The sequence below is a fragment of the Sparus aurata genome, chromosome 9 (assembly GCF_900880675.1).
Source record: "Sparus aurata chromosome 9, fSpaAur1.1, whole genome shotgun sequence".
Classification (NCBI taxonomy): domain Eukaryota; kingdom Metazoa; phylum Chordata; class Actinopteri; order Spariformes; family Sparidae; genus Sparus; species Sparus aurata.
This window is the reverse complement of record NC_044195.1, coordinates 2,085,839-2,112,312: the sequence shown is the minus strand read 5'-3', so window position 1 is coordinate 2,112,312 and position 26,474 is coordinate 2,085,839. Positions and strand designations below refer to the sequence as shown.

The window sequence follows — 26,474 nt, the reverse complement described above, 5'->3', positions numbered from 1 at the left end:
ATATATCCCCAACAAGCCTGCACAGTATGGCATTAAAATCTGGTTCACCTGTGATGTGGCAACCTCCTATGCCTGGAGCATGGAGATTTACATGGGAAAACGACCCAGTTAATTCTGGAATTGATTAAAATTTTGGATTTCATGATCAGGACTGATGTCAAATTTGAAAAAAGGAGCAAATATTTTCAGTATATAGTGTTTGTATATAGCATTTTGTAAGCAAACAGGAGGTGGACACTTTTGGCCATGCATAAGCTAAGAGGAAGTTTTTATGTTTTTTCTGCCACTGCACAAACAACTAATGAAGCATAAAAATCATTGATACTGCTTATTATTGACAACCATTTAGCTGCAATGATGGTTGAAGAATAATTCAGGTAGCATGTATTATTTTGTAAACACATGGTGATTTAATGCTATTCTCGCTTATAAATCATCAGCATTATGTTATCTAATAGGCATTTAAAGGATTAAAATTCAGAATTTGAATGAAATTTTAGTTTTCATGACCAGGACTGATGCAAATTTAAAAAACTGGGGAAAAAAAGTGGATTTTTTTTTATATATGTATTAGTTTTATAGCATTTTAGAAATGTAAACATGAGGTGGACACTTTTGGCCACGATCAAGCTGAGAGGGAGTTTTTATGTTTTTCTGTCACTGCACAAAAAACTAATGAAGCATAAAAATCATTGATACTGCTTATATTGACACACATTAAGCTGCAATGATGGTTAAAGAATAATTCAGGTAGCATGTATTATTTTGTAAAAACATGCTGATTTAATGCTATTCTCCCTTACAAATCATCAGCATTATGTTATCTAATAGGCATTTAAAGGGTTAAAATTCTGAATTTGAATGAAATTTTAGTTTTCATGACAAGGACTGATGCAAATTTAAAAAACTGGTAAAAAAAATGGAATTTTTTCATTATATATATTAGTTTTATAGCATTTTGAAAATGTAAACAGGAGGTGGACACTTTTGGCCACGAACAAGCTGAGAGGGAGTTTTTTCTACTTTGCCTTCCCTGCACAAAAATAACAATGCATAATATTCAATGTTGGTGTTAATCAGTTACATATCTCAGACTGTGTTATTGATAATACAAGATAAACCGGTAGCACTGAGAAGATAGGCAGTGATCATTTTTGTGGTAGTTTTCCAACAAGCGCATTGTGCAAACAAATTGGCATTTGAGGGGTTAAAAAATTAAAAATGAATTAATTTTTTGTACTTATGACAAGAACTGATATTAATTAAACATTTTATGCAGTAAAAGCATCAAAAAACATACAAAATCACAAAAATTACAGACTCAATCTGTTGGTGGCCATTTTTGGCCACGAACAAGCTGAGAGGGTAGTAAAAACGAACAAGGCCAGAGGGTTAATGTATTAATGTTATGGGGGTGTGGTTATCCTTTGGAAACTAATTCGGTTTCTAATAAAAAGATTGGATTAAAAAAAAAAAAAAAAAACTTAAAGGGATAGTTCGGGTTTTTGATATGAATCTGTATGGCATCCCCGTCAGTCAGTGTCGTGCATCAACAATGACTTACCCCCGACAGTGTCCTGTGCACCGAGTTCTTGCCAGGTTTTGGTGCTGACGAAAGTAGTCCGGCAAGTTGTCTGGGGTCATGAAAATAAATCCTTTTTCTTCTCAAAACAAACGTGTCAAAAGAGTGATACATTTGCATCACAAAACCGTTGTCCACGAAAAAGTCAGACCTTACAATTGGTTGGCGCTATTTTCTCTCGATTTGTATCACCGCTTGCTGCCGCCAGTTGACAGCCGCCAGCTGACGGCCGCGCACGAATTCAACACTTTTTTCAGTTGTTTGGCAGTGTTTTACGTGCTAACGTGAGAGCTAGCTAGCGATAAGTTTATAAGGCTTGCAGCAGCACGCAGTGATTGAATAGAGAGAAAATAGCACCAAGCGATTATGAGGTCTGACTTTTTCGTGGACAACGGTTTTGTGATGCAAATGAGTATTATAAAATGTTTGATAGTTTTACGTGCATTTATTTAATGCAAACCAATAGAAAGCACATGATGAATACACTCATACACTCAGCCCATAAACAGCATGTGATATCCCTTGATAATGGAGTGTGTTACAAGGGACATGCGAACAGCCAGTCATTTAACAGGTGTCTAATTTGGTTGCACCAGAGCCATGTGACTGACAACAATCACAGCATGGAGTGAACTGTTATTATGGATCCCACTACCATGCAGATAAGCCCCACTCTGCCTGTAAAACTGTTAAAGCACACAGTAGCTCCGAAAATTTCTGCTACTTTGTGGTTTGAAATGGCGGTCTATAAGCTGTTGTTTCGCTGGTAGACACACTGACGTCTTCAGCCCCTGGCCCGATCATCTGCTGCTCCTCACAGTGTCACTGATTCTCCGGACTTGTGGGGTGTGGATAAGGAGCTACCGCCGGGCTGCCTTTAAGCCCAGAGACACTGCAGCTGCAACGGTCAAAGTGGTTTGTGTAAGTATCAAGGCGACTATGACTCACAATCCACTGTATCAGCTCTGCCACCGGTCGCTTGTTAAACCAATTGTTGAAATAAAAAAGGACAGGTCAACTCGCCAGTATGGCGGTATTTAAATTTAATTGCATATTTTTGAATGTTTGTTTTTGCTTATGTTAAATAAAAAAATGAATACAGATGTCTGTATGAATTACTGTAAGTCGCTTTAGAAAAGCATCTGCTAAATGCCCTAAATGTAAACGTAAATGTAAATGTCTCTCATTTCATATGATGTGCTTACCATTGTGTCACCAAGTGGCGCCGCAGTGGTAACGGGAGGCTGCACTTGGTAACTGAATAGGCGAGGTGGCAGCACATTGCTGATTATCGTGATCTACTTTATACCCCATTTGGCTCCGTAATTTGGCTGGTTGACTTCACAGAAAGCGGATGTATGTAATTTAATCCTATGTTAATATGACTGTTTCTGCCTCTATCTAACTTGAACAGCTCTTCTGTGAACTAATTTAATTAACTAATTGTGTGTTACTACTAGGGCTGCCCCCGACCAAGGATTTTCTTGGCCGACCAGTGGTCGCCATTTAGAGCAATCAGTCGACTAATCGACGCATGTAGGCTATATATATATATATATATATATATATATATATATATATATATATATACACATACATATACATATACATTATATATATATATATATATATATATATATATATATATATATATATATATATATATATATATATATATATATATATATATATATATATATATATATACACACAGGGTTCTCCCCAGATGGTGGAACAGCGGCACTGCACCGGTATACTGCTAGCTTAGTGCCACTATACTCATTTTCGATGTTAGCTGCTTTATAGCGGGTGCTTGTGGGCTGCCGCGGTCTTCTCGCTAAAGAAGCGCCCCTCGGCTGACGGTTATGGGCGTCCGTCCATCTGTCCCCTGGCTGACAGTGACGAGCGTCCGTTCATGCCCCTCCCCCGACAACGACCGTCTCTCCCCCCCTCAGATTCGAATTCTGAATGTGTCAGAAAATAATCTAATACTAGCGCATATAACAAAAATCAAATGTATTTATCTCTACTTTCAAACGTTTGGGCCGCCATGGGCAGGTAGCTGGGCTACTTACATGTTTAAGGTGGTACATCATGTTTGTCGTGGAGGAGTGATATGCAAAGTTTTTCTTGCAAAGTTTGCATGTCACCTTCTTGGGGTCATCCTTCTTCTTTTCAAAATGATCCCATATTTTAGACGTCTTTCCCAGCATGGTTGGCTATTAATTGTTTACTGTCTAACCGCGATGTCGAAGGGACCTGGCGTGTTAAAAAATAAACACTGACAGTGAGTTAGTGTCACGACTTCCTGTATCTGGCCCTTCAAATTAAAAGCCCTCCAGCTTAATTTTTTGACTTAATTTTGACAAGACACAGCTCCAAATGTTTTTTTTTTATTTTTTTTTTTTCTGCGACCAGGTCACCAATGAAATTTTGGTGGGCTAATGAGTTTTTGGGGAGTTATTTTGGGGCAGCCCTAGTAACTACATACTTTTTAGTCGGCATTGCGATGCCCACTTCTAAATCCCCTCTGATGCACATCTTTGTTACATTGTTTGAGGGAACGATAGGTAACTACATACTTGTACAACTGACACTAATGCTAATGTAGCCCCTCTGGGATTTAAGCTGTTATCTTTCTAATTTTAACAATCTAACCCGTGACTTATAATTAGCTGTTGTTGTACGGACTATGGCTGTGAACAACGAAGCCGACTGTAATGCTAATCAGGAATGAAGTCACAGTAGCCAGCGGTTGGTAACACGGATAGTAGCGCGTTACATGACAGATCTGTATTCATATATTACTTAAATATTATTAGTAATGCGTAATATAACTCTGTTACTGCTAAAATACTTATGTATTTCTGTAACACGTTTTGTAACACATTGCTAACATTAATCATCATCAGCTGTGTTAATCAATGTCGGCTCAGCCTGGCTGGAAGCCAGTTTTTCTTGTGAAAAAAGTTTTCAGTTTGTGGTAAGAAAATAATCACTGGGTGAAAGGCTAATGTTGGCTGTGATAATGTTTTTGCTAATGTCAGTTTGCTAGCTTTAGAGCTTATAAGTGAAACATACAATGCATTTCATAACTTGTCCGACAAGTAAGCGGTTTGGTTGGAGGAATGCATTTCTTTATCATATACTGTCCAGTTGTTCCAGTGACTTGTCTTGCAGAAAATGCATAACGGCAGCTCATCATCGAATTTACTATGTAATTCAAGTGTTGTTTGACTTCTTGTTGACTGCAACACGTTGAGTATTGATCGACTGAAACTTCTAAGGATTAAAAATACTAAAATGTGACTCAAACTAACAAGCATTTTTGTCTAAAGATGAAAGGCCTTTGTACACCAAGTCATTTTTTTTTTTTTTTGATCGGCCATCTGAAGAAAAAAAACTTGCACTCTGAGTCCGATGTGTTAATTTTTCTATGCATTACAAAAATTCAAAATATGAGACAAGATAGAGTAGTCAAGCAGTGAAGATGATTTTGTGGTCCTCACTTCTTGTCTAGGTGGGGAGTGGGGACACAAAACCATCACATCCGGAAAGGTTTTTAGAGGCAGTGTGCACCCATGATTGACACAACATGAGGTCATATTTATATTCAAAGGCTTTAACACTCAATCTGAAATAGCTGCTAAAATTGATAGTTCATATAATTCCAAATCACATTTGACATCTAAACACATAAGTCTTCAAATAACTATTAAAGCAATGGATGATTAAGCACTTAACTTGTTTTCAATGTCATTCTACTGTATGTGCACTGTGTATATGTTTTAATGTTCTTAACAACTGTCTGTCTATTGCCAATCTTTAAACTGCATGTCATGTGTTTGTTTGTTGTGTGGCCTGTTATGGCTTTTTTCCTGTTGTGTTATGCATGTGTATTTTGTTTTTTTTCCCCTTTTGGTTTTATAATGTTTTCTTGGCAGGATGCTAACTGTTTGGTGGCTATAACTTCATATTTTATGGGCAAATATGAGACTGGTGTCTTGTCATCATCCTAATCATCTATCAAATGTAAATCCATTTCTTTTCGACCTGGTTAAGATCGGGTGAGGTCCTCAAGTTTTCACTCAAAGTCTGCTTTAAGCCGTTATACCTCTATTTTAAACAATGAGTCAGACACATCCTACACTGCATTTATTGCCTCAGTCTACAACACTGATGAATGTCATACACATGTCATAAAAATATTCCCTCTCATACAGGAATTTCATTCACATCAATAGAAAGAAATTTGCAGAATATGAATAGGCCTACTTGAATAACCTAAATAACCACATAGTAACATACATTACTATTGTATCATGCTGATGGATTAACACAGTTTACAATGGCTTATGTCAAATATTCAGTGTTCTATAGCTCATAAATACAGTTCCTTAACATCAGTTATTAAAAGCCAAGTACTACAAACAACAGTGTTTCTTTAGCATTGGTATACTTTTGTGAATTCATCCAACATTTAATTAATGCAACAAGGCCAGGCAAAATTATGTTTTTAGAGTTGCTGTGGGCATAGCAAATATCCACATTCCTCAGTTTTTAATTCCGCATTACCAGCACAGTGACAGTGTGTCCTCTATATATCAAAAGATCTTAAAGAGAACAGCTTAAGAAAACCAATATAAATCTATCTTAAAGTCATCTAGTGCCTGTGGCCCTTCAAATGTTCTCAAAACCAGTAACACTGCATATCAGGACACAACAGAGTTACTTAATCTAAATTAAAAGTCATCTCATTTAGGTGTTAGAGCAGGACAAAAACTATTAAATCGCCATAAACAAATCTAAATTATATTTTAATTTCCAAAACATTATGCTCAACTGACTGTTTAATATAACAATTCTGTCAAATTAAGACCCACAATTATGCCAATTATCTTGAATAGTCAATAACTATTTTAATATGTCTTAAATTTGCCCCTGACCACTTTATATTCACATATTTGAAAAGAAATGCAGCTCTATATTGGTGACGCCGCTGAATATCCCCATTTAGGAATCATGCTCAGGTCAGTCATTCTGAAATATGTCAATAACCATGAAAATACACCAAGTCATTAGATTTGAGGTGCAAGGAATCATCTTGTCCTCACAGCTTCTCTTCTTGTAAGCTTCACTAAAAAACTTCATCAGTACCATTTGGCAGCCACATTGAATCTAAAGATCACCGATCCATTTGACTGACTTTGTTGAGGAAGCTGATTTGCTTGCTCACCACAGCATTTGTTCAGATAGCCATCAGTGTGTTGTCATTAAGACATGCAAGTAATCCCAGATTTTGGCCTTCATGAGGTCAAAAGACATTTTATTTAACACTGCATGTATTTGGTTGAAAAAAGTGAAAGTCCTTTACATATTAAGGTGGCAAATACACAGTTGAATTAGTTATAAATTTCAAGAATGCGTGAAACTAAGACCATAAAATGTAAAAGTAGCTGAAACAAAAGCTGGTCAACTATAACATCTAACAACAAAATCCAAAACATTTTAATCAAATCACCAAAGCCATGCTTACTAAAATATTAGCACATTAGTGTGATTTGGCATCCCCCACGTATAAATCCCAGGTCTTTAACAATTTGTCAGATGTAATGTAGGTGCTAACTACAAACAAATCCCATAACATCATGACAATCTTATGTCTTGAAAACGTGTATCTTGAAGTTAACATCTAAGTACGTGGCAGAGACCCCACTGACCCTATTACAAGTCACTGTACCATCATAATGATTTTGAAGCTGTTATTTTCTGTTTAAGAAAGTAATACAATGTTGCTTAATGCTCATGCTGTAACTTTTGAACTCTGCTTGATAGTTAGCTTCCTACTGTAAAATATAAAAAAGCATATCAGAGTAAGGCAAAGGAGATGTAAATATTACTCTGTTTATGTTGATAGGAGGAGTAGTAAACAATGCTCTTGCTAGAGAAAAAGAGAATTCCAGTTTGGCGTGAAGGCGTTTAGCACATGTCCAAGTCAATTTTCTCGTTGAATGGTAGATAACATGGGCACAAGTTAAGGTGCATGGTGCAATAGGGTTATATTTAGATTCAATATTAGTCATGGATTTGTTTCAGGTAGAACATGAATTAAACCAATCAGAGTGTCATCTCCCGTTACCTTTAAGAACCAGGTGTGCCAGGACCTGGACCATTTAAACAGTGGCACTCGTCTTCGCTGAGGGACAGGGATGAAGTCCTCAGCTGCTGGGGCCTCTGCCGAAAGGTCACACACAGTCTAGATTCATACAGTAAAAAAGTTGGCCTGAAGAAGCTGTCCTGATAAACATATTAATTTCAGAAGATAGAAGTTTATTTCTGTTTCCTCTCTAGAGTTTCCAATTCAGCTTATAGTGTGGCTATTTAAATGTGCCATAATATTTGATAACGTACATTATTGTGGAATGGATATGTTTAAAATAAGAACCTCTCTTGTCATAAAATCACTTCAGCCTCTTTAAGACTAATACACACGGGGGTGCACAGGTGGTTGAAACTAGCAATAATTCACTGCTCTGTGTGCCGCTTTGTACCAGGTGTATGATAGAGCCCATTACCGTAGCTGTTTGTGAAACATTGCACAATGCATACTAAAGATGGTACCATCCAGTAGTGAAAACCATTTACAAACTGCAAACTTTTCTTTACACAATGCTGACCGGGAACTTTATCTCTAAAGTTGGGAGTCAAAATGAAAGAACCATTTGTCTGTCACACTAGCTAGTTTGCTACTGGTTAGCTCAACAGCTACAATTACTCACCATCTTCCCCACTAAAAGTTATTTTGAGAATATACATATATGAATTTCACACTGCTTTCTTGTTTTAACCAATCCCCTTTGTTTCTTACGTTCCAAGCTTAAACTATTGTAAAAACAAAACAAAGCATAAAAATCGGCCTAATCAAAAGTTTTGCTGCCATTTTGAAGAAAAGCAAATGAGGGATATTTATGCAGGGTTTTGTTTTATGGGTATCTATATCTATTTCATGAAAACCACATTGGTTGATAAGAATGGTCACATGGTATTGCAATGTTTTTATGGATGACACTTTTATTTTTTAACAGAATTTGGAAGTTGCATTTTGAGCAATTAATGTGGCTTGACAGCAAATAAACAGATGTCTTGTTTATAGATTCACAGATCAGATCATCCCAACTTTACGTCTTGTTCATCAGACATCAGTGAATTTACATAGCCTGCTGCTCAATATGCCTTGCTTCTGTGAAGAGTTTCAGTGTCAACTTATTGCAAAGACATAGTCACGTTTTATGTAGATTTTTCCTAAATGGGCGAGGGGAAGAGAATGTCAAACAAGGAGTAGATCATGAGGAGAGAGGCATTGGCTCATTGTGACAATGCATTTTAACCACAGATGATCAGAAGACTTTGCTTTCTGGTTTAAAGAACCACCTTTCAGTTACATTGATCTCAAAGGGGACAATTGAAGGGGAGTGAAAGCATTTTTTTGAAAGAAGTCGAGTGTTGTCCACCTTGTTTGTTAGCTTGGTTGGTGCACAAACATTAATGAGCAAGTATACCCTCAAAATGTAGTAGTTTCACAAAACTGATCCTTAAATTGTGAAATATTCATATTTTATTTAGCCAATTCTTTTATACTGCTATTGTTTTGAGAATATTTTAATTTATTTTTGTATTCTTCTTTCAATGAATGTGTATGATCTTTAGTTTGTAAGTTATTACAAAATTGTATCCTGGTTTCCCCAGAAAATTGTAAAAATGCAACATTGTTTGTTCCTGGTTGCTATGGACTCTCCTGTAACAGCTTAATCTCCAGATTTAAATCATAGTAGTTATCCAACCTTTCATGTTATTTGTGTTGTGCTGTGTACCTGTGTGATAATATTCTTAAAATAAAAAAAATAGATTTAGAGCATAAATCAGTTTTTAAGACCAGTGGCCTTCCTGGACTCTCCCAGTGATGATATATTTCTTCTTGATTGGTTTTTCAATAAGCTAGCACACTGCAACCATATTAAGGTTTTTCTTTTAATGATACCCTGAACAGAAAATATGTATGGTGATGTCATGAGTTTCCTTATCTCTGCTGAATAAATTGTGATGAATAAATGGTTTTGCTTTCATAATTCATATCTAACTGGCCTTATTTATGAAATGTAATGAGTATGATTCTGTTTATGTGGCCATATATGCAAAATTCAATGCAGATTGGTTTAAAGGGGTTAGGGTTAGTGTGTATTTATTTGTAATAAGTTATGATATATCACATGGTAAATCATTTTGGCCACAATAATCATCCAGTGAAAATCTGATATTATAACAGCCCTAATCACAATACTGTTGTAGTCGAAACATTGTAGTCGGACACTAGAATGAAATGGCTACTTTGGGGACTAATATCATTACACATACAACACACAATGCACAACTCTTTTAGCTTTCCAGTCATATCTAATTCATGCAATTCAAAGACTGTTTACTGACTCCAGTATGCAGCAACATTCAACTACACCCTATTTTGAATATTAAAATAATATTTACAAAGTATTGAAGAATTGCACGCTTTTGACAAAATCTGCATGGGATTGGCACAAAGTGGGTATGTCTGTAAAGACATTGGAACCCATTTTCACAAAAATATCTTGAGGAGAGAGTTCCAGGGAACACTTTGAAAATGGTCATCCCAGTTTAGAAATCACACACATATGAACCCAGTTGTCCCAAACCCAAACGTCATAAGACATTTTCAGTGCAAGCTGCCTTTGAATCAAGGACTTTTTGACTAACTGCCCTTGCAGACTAACTGACAAGGCCCTCAGCTGTCCTCCACCTTTACACTTGGCAGGATTGCATGTTGAGCCCTACCCTCTACACACTCACATCTCATTCCACCAACATCATAATTTAGTCTGTGGATGTCTTTGGTAGGACTTGTCTTGCACAAGAAGCAAGACTTCCAAGAGGGAAGACGTCCACATACTTTCAATGTGGGGTTCAGACAACAATCTTTTCCTGAGCTCCTCATAAACTAAAGAACTAATAGGTGACTTTTGGATAAACAGCAAATACCCAGACCTACTATATATGAACTGGGAAAGGAAAGGGTGTATGCTTTAGGTTTCTGCTTATGCACATCACTGAAAATCTCTTCTGGACCACCAACACCACTATGGTAGTCAAGAAGACACAGCAGCGACAAAAAAACCCCTTCAGAGGTCAAAACCACCCGGAGAATCATAGGCTGCTCACTGCCCTCCTTAGAGGACTTTTACAACTCGCACTGCCAGTGCAGAATGGCTAACATAATACTGCCCTCTGGTAGACGATTCAGGTCCATGAGGAGTCTGAAAGATAGTTTACTTACAGCAAAAGGGCATATTAATGAAAAAAATAAAATATATAGCCGAAAGCAGCAATCTGCGGGTTTTAAACTCTTTCGCCTCAAACCGGCCACCCTGACCCTCATCCCCCCACAGTTGATGACATCGGCCACCTTGTTCCTCAAAGATCTGTGCAACACATACCCATGATAAGCCCCAGATTTCTCCAAATTCAGGTATACGCCTGATGCTCTGGATGCGAGGGGGGTGTAAAGTTTTTCACATTCACTCATGCACACAGCAGCGTGTGCCTGTAATCTGCCCCTAAGGGATGAGCTGAAAATGTTTTGGTGGCCGTATTTCTAGTCCCCTTCTGAACATATGAAGATATCAACCGAGTTTGGTGACAATCGGAAAAATGGTCAATGATTTGGGGCCAATATTCGGTAAGCCCTGCCCTTTGCGAGGATATTTTGCTTGATGATGGCCGTGTTTTTTGACTGATCACTCTCATTAATAAAAGAAATTACTGGCTTGGTCCCCCGATGCCATATACCAAATTTGGTGTTGATAGCATAAATATTTTAAAAGTTCTATTAATTTTACTGTTTTTAACATTATGCAAATTAGCAAAACATCTGTAATAGCGGCTTTCATGGTGCAAGAGGCTTTTTTTGTAGAGTGCTATCAGGAGGACATGTATGAAAAATTTCAAGTTGATAGCACTTATGGCTTGGTGGGGAGAGCCTTTCGAAGTTTACACCCTATGTTATAGCGCCCCCATCTGACAGATTGGGATCAAATTTTTGGAGCAGCATTTGGACGTCATTTATACTCAAAATACCAAGTTTCCTATCTCTGGGTTCTTCCAGCTCGCCATAAATTAATAAAACGCAAACAATGATGGTTAATGACGAATAGGCCACGCCCACTTTCAGCTATCAACATGGCACTCAAGACGTTAATTAATACTCGCCCCTAGAGCATGCATACCAAATTTGGTAAAATTCCGTCCAATGGTCTTTGAGATACACATGTGTAGCATTTATAACCCTATAGGTTGAGCTCAACATGCTTTGGTAGGCAGATTCCCAGTCCTGTTGTGAACCTACCCACAAAAATCTAGTCAGGCGGACTTTGATGGTCCAATTGGCTTTTTTGTAGAGCACGTCAAGCTCGACTTGTGAATCAAATTTCAAATCAATCAGACTTACGGTGTGAGGGCCGTGGCCTTCCCAAAAACGCATTTTCAAGCCTTTATTACAGCGCCACCATCTGGCTGACTGGGCTCATATTTGAACAAAAGTTGATGCACATCATTTCCAATCACTGGGCCAAGTTTCAAGTTTCTGGCCCATTCCACCTCACGGGAATTTGAGCTCGAGCGGCAGACAACAAATAATAATAATAACTAGAACTGCAAGCAGTTATGAATGGGGGCCAAGCCCCCCCGCGCGACTCGGACCCCGCGCACCGCAGTGCCCACGGAAGTTGGCCCCAAAGGATGATGGGCTCGGGGCAAAAGTGAGGACACAGGCCAACGTTTGAGCCGTGGTATTCGCTGTAATGGGAAGTGAACCGGAAGTGCAAAAGGCTGAATGCGTGCCGATCTGGATTTGTTGTAATAAGCCACGCCAACATTGACCAGTCATGACCACCTTCAAGATATGGCCTCAGGATTGGCCCTACATCATACGACCAAATTTTATAAAAATCGGTGTAGCCGTTCAAGAGATATAAACTTCCCATATTTTTAGCACCCCCTAGTGGCCAAACTTCGCCAAATTTGGCTCATCCCTTCCCAGTCTCATGGCAACCAAGGATCTCAAATTTTGTGTTAATAGCATTTAGTTTTACTGAGATATCAAACAGTTTACATTTTTATAGTTAGCTACAGAAATTTGTTCATTAATAATTTGCGCATTTTTTGACCAAGCAAAATTCTTTTGATAACTTTAGATCAGGTCTTTTTTGCAAACTTTTAATAACGTATTCAATCAATCAAAAGTTACTATAGCAAGCGTGTAGTGGGGAGCGTTCCGCGTTGTCTCACAAACATGGGGAAATGAACACAGGACAATCCAGTCCACAATTATACAGCAATGGCATGTCATGTGTTGGGCTGTTTTTACTGTTTTGCTGCTCAAACAGTCCGCTGGTTGATCGGCTGACTGGTCAGGTGGTCGGGAGGTTTCGTGGTGTAGAGTGGGGGAGGGACTTCACTGAAATGTGAGCTGAGCCAAAGTCTCTGGCTGAGCTCAGCGCGCCCCACTGGACAAAATAAATCAGTACACCAGCGCGTGCTTTAGTCATTGTCACACTTATTTTTCTATCAGTGCAACATTTCACCGATACGATAGAACCCCCGATAGAAATTGGGCCGTTCTATCGGGCCCGGATATATCAATGGCTGATAATCGGTCGGTCACTAGACAGGAAGTTGCTGCAACTTGTCTGTACATGGTCGAATCTGCACCAAACCTTATATGTTTGATTACAGTCCTAGCCTGAAAGCATTAATATGCCAAATTTTGCTTACTGCCATAGTGCCATCTAGTGGCAACAGGAGATAACATTACTCCTGCTGGCAGGTTGAGCAAATCCACCTCACATTTGGCCAGAAAATCCTCAAGGCCATGCTGTGAAAAATCTTTGTTTAAATTTGTTGATGCTAGAGTAGCAAGGAATTATACACCATAAGCAGGACATTGTTAGAACTTCTATGTAGATGGTTATGGAAGTCAAATCATGTCATTAATCAAGAGCATAGATTTTCAGTTTGAGAGCATGATTTCATTCCTTTTCAGTGACACAGCTCTTTCGCGTGCTCAGATTTTTTCTCCTCATGCTCACATTTTGTTCTTGCATTTAAATTTCTTCTGCTCTCTTTCAAAATGTCAGCTTGAACTCAAAAATCACATGCCCGTGTTCACATTTCTCCTTCTTGCACACAAAAATGTCGCTCGCATTCAAATGTGCCCTCTGCGCGCTCAGATCTAAAGTGCACACGCTCAGAACACACACCTGCTCACAGGTCAAGTTCTGCTCTCGGATCTCTCCTCTGCTCACGGATTTTTCTTGTGTATCAACACTGTCAACCAATAGAAGGCCGGCTACTGTTGACCAATCAGATTACCCCCGCTTCTTTGCGGGGCGGGCACTCTTTCTACCGGGTTTATCTACTTCCGCCCTCCAGGCTGTTAAATGTGGTGGTTGCCTTTATTTTTTGACGACTTTTGGAATAAAATATCAGTTAATCAATACACCAGCGCCCGTGCTTTTCATTACATTAGCTACATCAACATAAAGTAGAACAATAGCTGCTGTACTTTCGCCATATTAGCCAGCTGCCCAGGCAGCGGGATATATCTTATATAGTATAAATACTGCAGAGTGGTTAAGATCGGGATGATAGTACAGCGGTTAAAAATATCGTTTGATGATGATTTTTGCTTCATGGGACGCTGGTTCGCATCCTGGCCCGGCGTACAGAGCGGGGTGTAAATGTACCTTATATAATAGCCGAGTTTCAATTAACCGCAGGGTCCACTTTAAACGCCAGGTGCAGGTGTATATTTTGATAAATAACCGCAGGTTCCAAATAAATGCCGGGTCTAATTCATTTATTTTTTTTAATCAAGGAAGAAGACGTGACCACTGACACTGCACGTTTTTCCAACTGCAATGAACCAGCTTTGGGGGGGCCCAGCTTGCAAAGGGTTGAGAACCCCTGCAGTAGTAGAATCCGTGTAATGAAAAACGTATGAATGAAAAATACGCTATGATGATAGCGTATTTATCATCATAGTGTCATTACATCATTTTTCATTACACGAGCGAGGGTGGCGGCCGAGCCAGGATGCGAACCAGCGTCTCATGAAGCAAAAATCATTATGAAATGAACATTTAAACCCCTGTACTATCATCGCGATCTCACCTGACTCATAGTATTTATACTATATAAGATATATCCCGCTGCCTGGGCAGCTGGCTAATATGGCGAAAGTACAGCAGCTATTGTTCTACTTTATGTTGATGTAGCTACTGTAATGAAAAGCACGGGCGCTGGTGTATTGATTAACTGATATTTCATTCCAAAGGTCGTCAAAAAATAAAGGCAACCACCACATTTAACAGCCTGGAGGGCGGAAGTAGATAAACCCGGTAGAAAGAGTGCCTGCCCCGCAAAGAAGCGGGTGTAATCTGATTGGTCAACAGTAGCCGGCCTTCTATTGGTTGATAGTGTTGATACACAAGAAAAATCCGTGAGCAGAGGAGAGATCCGAGAGCAGAACTTGACCTGTGAGCAGGTGTGTGTTCTGAGCGTGTGCACTTAGATCTGAGCGCGCAGAGGGCACATTTGAGCGAAATTTTTGTGTGCAAGAAGGAGAAATGTGAACACGGGCATGTGATTTTTGAGTTCAAGCTGACATTTTGAAAGAGAGCAGAAGAAATTTAAATGCAAGAACAAAATGTGAGCATGAGGAGAAAAAATCTGAGCACGCGAAAGAGCTGTGTCACTGAAAGGAATGAAATCATGCTCTCAAACTGAAAATCTATGCTCTTGATTAATGACATGATTTAACTTCCATAGATGGTCCAATCTTTCCAAAATTTGACATGTCCTGTCCTGTCCAAAACACACAAATCACAACACACGGAAAGTTGCAAGGGCCCGTTAATGAGTGCTTGCAGTTTTAATGTGAATATACATATGCATATATATTATCATAAACATATATAGGTTGTCAAATCCTCAGCATGAGCAGCATCCCATTTTACAATCACAGACTGTGAACCACCTTTTAACAATAGAAATAGTAATGTTTCGATCCAGTGGCGTAAGTATTGGCTGTGCAACCGGTGCAGCATGGAAGGAAGCAAAAACAAAAAGCAAAAATAACAGCTGTCCAGAATTGCCACAGGCCCCTGTCTTTGTGAATGAAATAGCTAGGGGCAGGTTGGTAGAACATCCGTGGGTGGGACTCCAAGGTCTGTAGCCTCTGTAGCCTCCCATAGGGCCATTGGGCCAGGTATTCTTTAGACAGACAAGCCACTGTGCCAATCGTCACCTCTCTGCTGTGTCTGCAGCTGAGCACTGTGGGCTAAGTGATGCATGTCTCTCTCCCCGGGCCAGGAGAATTATCATAGTTACCAAGGCAAGGTGCATCAGAAAAAAATAAATAAATAAATAGAATAAAAAACGGCTGTTCATCGTTCATAGCAGTTCTCTCAAGTCGTGCGTGTGTCCAAGCGCGTGTGTGTGTGCGTGCATGCAGTGCGCACAAGCATGTGCTTGTGTTCAGGGCGGGGATGGGGGGCACAAAAAAAATATTTGCACCGCGGCCTATCACCATGATGTTACGCTACTGGTTTCGATATAGCCAACTAGTCACCGATGGAAAACAACCTGAAACAAGAGTCTACCCACAACACAATTCTCTCTGAACCCAACCTGCATATTTGGCCACATAAACTGAATCATACTCATTTAATAACATGAACAAAATCAATAAGTTAAAAAATTTTTATTTTTATTCTCTTTTATACTGTTTTGTAACAGAAAAAGCTGGTTAAGTAATAGTAGTTGAAAATCATAGGTAATTTTAGCCTTCTGCTGTCCAAAAATGATTATTTATCAGAATCGAGGACGAAATAATGAAAAGTGACAGGCCATGACATCAACATTGAATTAGCAAGAAAACCTTTCCTAATAATAATTTTTCTCTTGAGAAATGTTGAGGATCGGTAAAAGAAAACCTTAGCATGGTGGCAATGCTCTTGCCTGTTGAAAAAACAAAGAAGAATGAAGTAAGTCAAAGTGAGACAACCGAAGTAATCAAAAAAAGGAGGAAGGGTCATTATGTTGCTGAATCTTGCTATAGTGTCAGACTGTGGTGCCAGCTGTAATGAAGTCTATGGGCGATGCATGGAGAAGCACACTAAAATCCTACATATCTTGTATGACTTCTGATGAAGAAATGCCTAAACAAAATGAATGACCACACCTTAGTTGGTTAAAATTCTATCCTACATCGCATGGATAAAGCTCTCTTGATGATCATAATCTCATTAGCAATGCCCTCACAAATCTGTATTAATATTGAACCTATAGTCTTTTATTACACTAATAATATGTCTTACTGAAATTGTCCTTGCACACAGAACATGTGAATAAAATGGGCATCCTAGTATCATGATAATATCAAATTGATGGATAAGCATATCTTCCCTGGCCTAATTTTTTGGATGTTTTTTTTAGGATTAAAGTCAAAGTGGGGTAACATAGATGTAGTGGTTGGAAAGCTCACCAGCAACATTAGTTGGTTAGGCATCCACCAGGCCCCCATTACAAAATTGATGAAACCATACTGGGTGCTCTCGGTTGTGGAGTAGTAAATGCAAGGTGATCTTAAAGTTAAACTGATCAACTTTATAAAAAAAAAGGAAACACATGGGCGTACTTCATGCGCACTCACACTGGGCCAAGGATGTAGTTAAATGCCTTAAAAGGCTTTTTAAGGTGCGGGTTGAAATCAATAAGCTTTTTTTCCTTTTGTGATTTTTTATCTGATTTGCCCTAACCAATTAAGGTTTTCTAACTACATCCTTGGCTTAGTGTGACTGTTCCTGAAGTAAGCCCATGTGGTCAGGAAAGTTTTTCCTCGCTCAAACCTAAGGTCTAAGGACAGTGGATATCTTTCAATGTACAGATTGTAAAGCCCATGGAGGCAATATGATTGTTATTATCAGCCATATAAATAAAATTGATTTGATCTGACTTGACTCAGAATGTGGCGCCGGCTGTGGTGGAGACAATGGGCGATGCATGCAGAAACACACTAAAACCCAACATATCTACTCTGCATGACTTCTGAAATGCCTCCAGAAAGGGGGAAACTGTGTCTTTGCAGTTTTTGGAAGCATTTATTTTTTCAGAAGGGGTATGGCATAGATATGGTCGGTTTTAATGTTTTTCTCAATGCATCTCCTACTGATTTAAATACAGCCAGCACCATAGTCTGGCATGAAAGTAAGCTTCAGTGATGTCATGTTCTTCTTTTTTAGGTTCCTTGTTTATCAAAGCACATCAAAATTTACTTGCCACCAAGCAAACATAAGGAGGGGTTGCCAGGCAGAAACAGGGCAGGGCTGGCAGGTGAGAGACAGGAGGCTATTACATCATAGTTACGTTAACTCACTCCAACTATAGGCCATAAATAGTAGCACTAGGCAGAGGATGTGAAGCAGGCTTGAGCCAATAAGTTCCCAGATTTGCCATGCGGCAGGTGGAGTTTGAGTCGTAACAGAAACCAGTAAGGGAGTCCCTGACCCCCCGTAGGGGGCAGGGTTTGTAGCTGAGATCTCCTCTTCCTGTTTCCTGTCCAGAGACGTTGTATCCAAGGCAACCAACATCTGAACTGTGGCACAGACTGGCTGCAGGCGGCACTGGATGATATCGTAGGGTGAACAGAGGGAAGACTGGTGCCCCCAGACAGAAGACAGCAAAAAATTAAGAAAGGGAGGAAGTTTAAAAAGGTGTAGGAATGTAAGAATGAAGGCAGGAAGAAAGGAAAGGTGGAAGGAGGAAAACAGGGAGGACAGGGGAAAGGAAAGAAGAAAAAACCCAGGGGAAAAAGAGGGGTAAGGATGGCAGAGGGATAACAGAAAAAAGAGGAAATAAAGATTGGACATGTATGGTTGGCGGAAACAAGAAAATGGGTAGAAGAAGGAGGGGGAGTTAGAGGTAAGGGAGTGATGGAGTTAAAAAAAAGTCCAAGCAAAGAGGGCAGAAAAATAAGAGAAGAAAGAAAGACGAGGACGAAGAACAATTAGAGGAACAAATAGGGATACAGAGAAATGAAGACACAGGTGATGGACCAAAGGTATGAGGGGAAAAAAGGAGGAGGAGAAGGGGAAGAAAGACATGGTCAGGCCAGAAAGTAAAAGGGAAAGAAAAGGCAGAAGGTTAAACGAAGGACACTGAGGTCAAAGGTCACAGACAAGAATATATGAGCTGTTGGAGTGTGGTGAGATAGGAGCAGGCAGGGATTATCATGACAAAAAGGACGGATGCTTACTGGGAGGATTACAAAATGTTAAAAAAGCCCTGACAGGGGACCTCTATTCTCTCCCAGTGAGCAGCCTATAATGAGCAGTTAAGTGGATGATGGCAGAGCCAGTACAGTCAGCCAACAGCAGAGCCTGTCAGCATGTTATCATAGAAGCTGCTAGAATTTCGACTTGCACAAGCATGGTCAGTATAGCATTAATTGCAGCAAGCCTGCAAGTTAGTAACATCAGCTTAGTGGCTGAAAACAGTCAGCAAGCATTAGAAGAGATGAAGGTCAACGGTCAACTACTCGGTTCAGATAGACAGCACAGAGTAGGAGAAAATTAAAGTCCTCGAGTTAAATTATAATCTAAAATATATATGCATAATACTCAAATGTTAAAGGTCCCATATTATGAAAAACACATTTTCTCTGGTGTCTACATGTATAAACTGGTCCTCCCTGAGCCCGCCAACTTCCAGAATGAGGAAAAGGAGAGAGTTCTGCATGGTCTCTGCAGCCCACCCACTGGTAAAACGGCGTTCCTACAGGCTGTTCAGATTCAGCTCCTTTTGTTACGTAACGAAAGAACAACAGAACAACAGAAGAGAACAACAGAAGAGACAGCGGTTTTATTTAATCTTTGATCCCACAGCCGGTTACGTTTCGTATAAGTTTGTGTTTGTGTGCTAACCACTTCACGTCGGACTGCTTCAGTAACGAGGGTCCGTACAAAGCTGGCTTTGCTGCGACACTGACCCTCATAAAAGGATCAGTTCCAACCATACGGGACCCAGCAACTGCACCCGAGCCACACGTAAGTGTTGCCACATTTTGATAGTATTTACAGTTGCCTACGAGTATGGTGAAGTCAGCTGGAAATTGGCTAACTAGTTAGCTTCGCTTCGGTCCACTATGCAGTGGCGTTTGAAGTGAGTTTAATGTTAACAATATTACGATGGAGCTTGATTGTCAAGGTAAAAAGTCTGGAAACATGTGCAGACTGGAGACAGAGACAATGCAAACAGTGTCCAAGAGTTTAGAGACTGTGCTGGAGACAAAAACAGCTTTCACTAGCTGTTAGCCATTTGCTACATGGTAGTTACTGTAACAACACATATGCACAAACTAACATTATTCAGACACACTAACCATTCTGAAACATCCCGCTGCAGCTGCTGAGTCTGTACGTCTTCAGGAGCCTCTCCTTCTGGGTCTGATTCTGGGTCAAACTGGTATGGTTGAATGATATCATCTTCGCGAGCCATAGAGATACATATATATACACACACATCCACCATAACATTAGCGCATGCTACCGCTAGTGTAAGAGGCATTGTCTTCCTGAGAGTGACGTGTAGCAGGCAAGGCTCTCCAAGTAGGCGTTGACAGACAGAGCTCATTAGCATTTAAAGGTGCAGGCACAGAAACAGCCTGATCTCAGCAGAGCTCACTTGAGCGACTTTTAGACAGCTGAAATTCGGGACCACGGGTGGGTTTGGGGCAATCCATATCAAATACAGTGTTGTTGGACCTCTGACAGCTGTGTGAAATTGATAAAAAAAAAAAACAGTATAATATGGTACCTTTAAATTCTAATGACTAAAAACAAGTATATTTCAAAGTTATACAACTCAACTTTGATTTATTATTATTTTCCTGGTTAACTGGTAAACAGTATGAGCAGAATTATATTATATGCCCCCCCCCAAAATTCCTCTCTTTTTAACTTGCATGCATCGGCTGTGATTGCACACCTTATTTATCCAGTTCAACAGGAAATACTACACTTGCGTTAATTGTGACTTGAAAATGAAATAAACACAAACTGCACGTATACTAACACTGAAGCACCTCTTACCATCCATTCCAGATGAGGGTCTAACAACATTCCAGTCCGATAGGAGCAGCTCTCTCACCAATAAATCCTGTGGCGGCGGTGTTTGCATATAGACCAACTACAACTGGTGCAACAACGGAAAGCTGGTCTCAAGTTACTGCTCCCCTGATTTTGAACTATTGACTGTCAAGTGCAGACCTTTCTATCTACCCAGGGAATTCACTGTTATTATCTTCACTTTTTTTTTTACAATGATATGTCGACTCGGATGCGATAGGACGCTGGCGTGAATATTGGCGCTTCTCAATCCATAGCAAAACTGCTTTTTCTTTTGAAAAATAAAGCCAAGTTGTCTCTACAAGTTCTGGGGCTGTGCTACAAACTTTGAAGGCTGCACACCTGAACAATTGGCTCCGTGGACTCACCATTCTCCGCCAATCAGCTGTTAGCCCCGCCGATCAGCTGTCAGCCTAGGAACACTAACTTTCAAACCAGCAGACAAAATTCTCTGTGGGCTGTCCATCATTGCTCTGTTGGTCCTCCCTCCACCCCCATTTTAGGATTATTCACCGCTTGGCTCCTTTATCGTGCTAGTCTGCTGCTGTGGTTTCCCCTGGCTCACGGCGATGTTGTATGGTCGCTGTTCCGCGCTGCTGGCATGGTCTTCAAATACTCAGCGCAGGAGCTCCTGGAGCTCTGCTGTCAATTCACCCCAAACTCTATTGCTGAGATTAAATCTCTTGGTCTCCTATGTCGCCCCCGCTATATGCACAGGGCCTCCAGACGGACATACGGACAATGCTATTCCCTGCAGTGCTGACTGCAGTGCTGCTGTTTCCTCCGTGCTGACTGACAGGCGCTCCATCACACCAGCACAATGTCATCAAAACCAACCACAGGCGCAGACACTGAGCAATCTGAGAACCTTGGATTGACCCAATCCCAATCCTCGTCACTAAACAAAAAAGCACTACTCTAAATCAACTTTAACTCTAAATCAAGCCACACCCCCAGGCTATGTTTACATACAGAAGCCCCGCTCCAAGGGTGGTGGTGGTGGACTGGCAGTCATACATCAAGCTGACATCCTCGTTAAAAAACTTCCAGTGCTGAATTTCACCTCATTTGAGTGTGCAGCTTTCTCTCTGGCTGGGCATACACAGCTACAGGTTTTCCTTATCTACCACCCTTCAAAAACCTTCCTGTCTGAGCTATCTGAGCTGTCTGAGCTACTCACCTCCATCTGCTCCATGTCTGCATCTACACTCCTGCTTGGTGATTTCAACATCCATGTGGACTCCACCAGCTGCCACATTGCCTCTGAATTACTGTCACTCCTGGATTGCTTCAACATCATACAGTTAAAGGTCCTATCCATGTCAAAGGCCACTAGAGCTGTCCCAAACGATTATTTTTCAAACGATTATTCTAGAGATTATTTTTTCGATTAGTCGACTAACCTAACGATTAATTTAACGTTACATGACCAAACAAAAGTAACGTAGTAACTGTCGTTGGTAACTTATATGAGGAAAAAAATACCGCAGTTGTAGGCGGAGCAGCGTCTGTCCTCCCGCCTATCCTACCAACTCTTTTCTGCCCGAAAAACAGCGTCTGTCACCTTCAAAAACCTTTAACTCACTCAAGTGGTTGTGTTGATAGAAATCACTGCAATGGTCAGCCCTCCCGACCGAGACTTTAGTGAACTTTCCCCCAGAAAACAGCCTCCGTCTGTCAGGCGGGGGGTTAAAGGGAAGACTATGGAAAAGGGGAAGGTGGACCCAAATGCAGTTACGGACGAGAGGCAAGGATATGGGGAAACAAAAGGCGAGCTTTATTTAAAAGCTGAACACAAAAACAGAAGCAGGCAAAACGGGGGGCAAGAGGCAAAGTAGCAATTGAAAGCAAGGCAAAGTAGCAACCAAAAATAGCAAGGCAAAGTACAAACCAAATAGCACAAAGTTCAAATCAAAAATGCAAAATGCAAAACTCAAATCCAAAACACATACCGTGGGGAACAAGGAACAGACAGGAGCAGGCACATGAACGGGAACATGGACGAGACAGAGGCTGACAATTACAATGACCAGACAAGGAGTGAAGGGAACACAGAGACTAAATACACAGTCACTGATGACAAGACGAGGAACAGGTGAGGTGGACCAACAGGTGAAATAACGAAGGGGAGGAGCACATGGGAACATTAAGGGAACAAAGCAATAGACAGAGGGAGCCAGAGGGAACATAGGAAAATACACAGGAGAACTTAAAGGACACATGGGGGCATGGAAAAACAAAAGACACAAGACAAGATACAAAGACATGGAAATCAAATACAAGAACCCACAAGACAACACCAGACAAGAACAACAAACAGATCTACAGACATGACACCGTCCTCGCAAGTGACAGAGTCACGTAGCGACCTGTTTACTGATGGCGATTATGTAATAATGTAATTTAGCGCAAACTCTTTTACCTTCCAGGATGTTTAGGGGGCCGGGTTCACATCACTAAACATTATAAACGGTCCGCGGGTTTAGAGTGACAGGGGGGACACCTGGGAAACACCCCGACGTCATCATCATGACGTGTACCGTCACGTCTCTTTAGGAGCGGCAGCGCAGCTTTCTGTGTGAATTACATGGCGGTTCGTCTTTATTCCAGCAAGTTAATAAGCAGTTAATGCAGCGTCTCTGTGTGAGAGGGGCTATTCTCAGCCTCCGCAGGTACTACCACTTCCTGTTTGGGACGACTAGTCGACGCAAATTATTCATGTCGACAAATTTATGTCGTCAATTATGTCGACTATGCCAACGCGTTGTCCCAGCCCTAAAGGCCACACACTGGATCTGGTGTGCTCCACTGGCAGAGCTCCCTCCTATCTACAGTGCCTGGACCTTGCTGTTTCTGACCACCATGCTGTCCTTTTCACTGTTCCTGTCCCTGTGCCCAAGCAGCGAATGAGTCGTAACATCACATACAGGAACATCAAGACAGTGAACACTCTGGCCCTGACCATTATAGAACAGCCAGGTTCCACAACAACTTTTTCCCTCTTGCCATAGGACTGCTAAATACAAAATAACAATTCCCTCCATCATCCCTTACACACCCACTAACACCAACTCAGGAACTATGCAATAAGAACACACGTGCATTATATTGTATATTTTTATATAGTATTTATAGTCTACATTTTTTTATTATTTATTCATGTAAATGCATGCTGCTGTTTTTTATCCTGCAATACTCTGAGCCATTGAATCAAAGTTGTGTTCCCGTTGAACTGGTAAGTGAAATTCAAATGACAATAAAAAAGTCTGAGTCTAAGTCTCTAAGTCTGTATCTATACAGCAAGTGTGTAAAACACGTCATCTGTTGATTCATACAGTTGTAGATTAAAAAATATAGTAATGCCATTTTTTTGAGCCTTTTTTTTAGCACACTTCTGGTGCTCAAACCGAGCCGCACTGACATGCTTTTCCATTACTGGTTTTACTGCGCCAAACTCAACTGAGCCTCAGTCCCACGGACCTGCTCCAGAATAAGGCCAAGTTGTGGCCCACCTAGCTGCCACGCGGACTCAAACCAAGTATAACCAGGATGGCAGATTTAATTAAGTCAAAAACGGAAATGTGCTCATTCCTTGCCAAAAGTTAGATTACAAATTGATACTGTACATGTCTGTATAATAGTTCTACTAAAGGCACTATGGGCATGTGTGGCCACAAGGATTTTCTCTAAGACCCTTGTGCCCTGCAAGGGCCCCCCATAGGTCTGCTCAGGCAGTATATAACAACTGTGTGAACTAAGCTTGTGCTCAGCCTTCACCAAAGTAATGCGGCATTCTATTCTGTGTAGGAGCTCCAAGAGCATCTGGATGCTTCACGACACTGTCTGTAGAGGAAGGCCTGACAAGAAGCTGGGCTGATCACAGTGGAAATCTTCCAAACATCTCAGAAGGGGACCAGGCATGAGTTTGACAGCTCTGCTCCCTCCATCTCAGCCAGTCTCTTGGTTCTCCCCTCTATCCATTGCAAGTCAGGGTTCTGCATCTGCAAATATCCCCATCTCCACCACGACCAGAAGCTCCACCACAGTGCTTGTCTCCTTCACAGCAGTCCAGCAATACACTGGCCTCCAAATGACTTTTCTAGGATGTGCCAGGCATCATCATGATGGCATCAGACCTAAGGGGTATTGGAATGCTGGTAGAAAAATCTGTAGCTGCTCAGGGCCTCTTAGACTCCCTTCAGGGAGACAGAGTTTTCCAGTTTAGGAAAACTGAATGTGGCGATAGAAAAGAGCCTAGCTACAATCCTTTGTCCAAGGTAACCTTCAGAATTGCAAGCCACTGCCATGCAATCAGTTTTATATTTTCCTTTCTGACCATTCGCACCAGTATGCTGCTCAGATTGCTGCAGCAATTAACAACATAGTGCTTCTGTCCTCAGCTGTTCCCACTATTACCACATCACAGTGTCAATGGCAATGACGGGGTGCAGGGATTGCTTATCTTGAGGCTGCTGGAAAAAGGAAACACAATGGAAAGTGGTCGGCCCTTTTTCTGTGAAAAGTAGTTCCCTCTCAACCAGCATTTTGAGGCACTGTTCACGTAGACAAGTATTCACCAGACTACAAAAAGGCTTTTTAAATAATGAATAATCACCAATCTCCCTCTCATCAGGGCAAGTTGGTATAATATTGAAGTATGGTCTGTTTCAGACTGAGGGGTTGAACCCGCAGGACTAAATGCTGACACTGTGATGCATTTCCACCCGTCTGTAAGTGCTGGCACTGACTCAGCCTTTGGATCAGCAGTAAAGAATGAACAGTCTCACACAATGGCAAATAAGGCTGCCTTGTCAACAGATGCCCAAAAGACATGCACTTCCCTGTTTTACAAAGCATTACTCAGCATGGTGAAGGATACTTTTCACCAAAGCATTGGATGTCAAGGCTAACTTCAAAAGGCTACACACTCCAGTTCACCAGTCATCCCCCAGGTTCTCGGAGTGTTGGAAAGGAAGGTGTCATCAGAATCAGAATTTCCTTTACTTGTCCCGCAAACTGGGAAATTTCTTAATCACAGCAGCCAAAGGACAGTAATAATGTAATAAACATTAATAATAGTAAAAAAATAAACAACATAATAAAAAGGTAATAAATAGAAATAGACTCATATAAATTGTATATATATCATTTTTACACTGTGAACAGTGTAATTGTAAGCAGTGTGTCAGTGTGTTGTGGAACAAATAATAAATACAGGTATGACAAATTGTCCAGTTAGTGCAAAAAAAACGGAGAAATGGGTTCTCTTATGACATAGTGCACATGTGAGGCCTAATGGAAGCAGTGCTGGTTGTACAGTCTGACAGCAGCAGGTAGGAAGGACCTGAGATACCTCTCCTTCACACACTGGGGGTGTATTAGTCACTGAAGGAGATGACCAGGACTCCTTTACCAGTAGTGATGACAGCTTGTCCATCATCCTGCTCTCTCCCACCACCTGCACTGGGTCAAGTGCACAAACACACACACACACACACACACACACAGTACACAGAGAACATCTATTTCAGAGCAAAGCTGCTGTTTTTTCGTTGGGGGCTCAGTGTTTCCCACAGAACCAGACTCTATTTGTAGTGTCCAGCTGGGGTGCCATAAAGCAT

The 26,474-nt window shown here is 40.7% G+C and overlaps 1 protein-coding gene across 13 annotated transcripts in view; it reads right to left on the bottom strand.

The window, feature by feature from the left end:
* Nucleotides 1-1,305: 1,305 nt before the first annotated feature.
* Nucleotides 1,306-26,474, bottom strand: part of lrch1 (leucine-rich repeats and calponin homology (CH) domain containing 1) — a 351,529-nt gene continuing 326,360 nt past the window's right edge. For 9 of the 13 annotated variants that reach the window (XM_030428920.1, XM_030428933.1, XM_030428925.1 and 6 more), the window contains one exon: nt 15,470-18,384. In XM_030428920.1, the coding sequence (XP_030284780.1) occupies nt 18,091-18,384 (294 nt within the window). In that variant the 3' untranslated portion in view covers nt 15,470-18,090. Of the gene's footprint in view, nt 1,635-1,763; nt 2,481-15,469; nt 18,385-26,474 lie in introns of those variants that run through there. The other 4 variants (XM_030428926.1, XM_030428929.1, XM_030428935.1 and 1 more) reach the window with 4 other exon arrangements.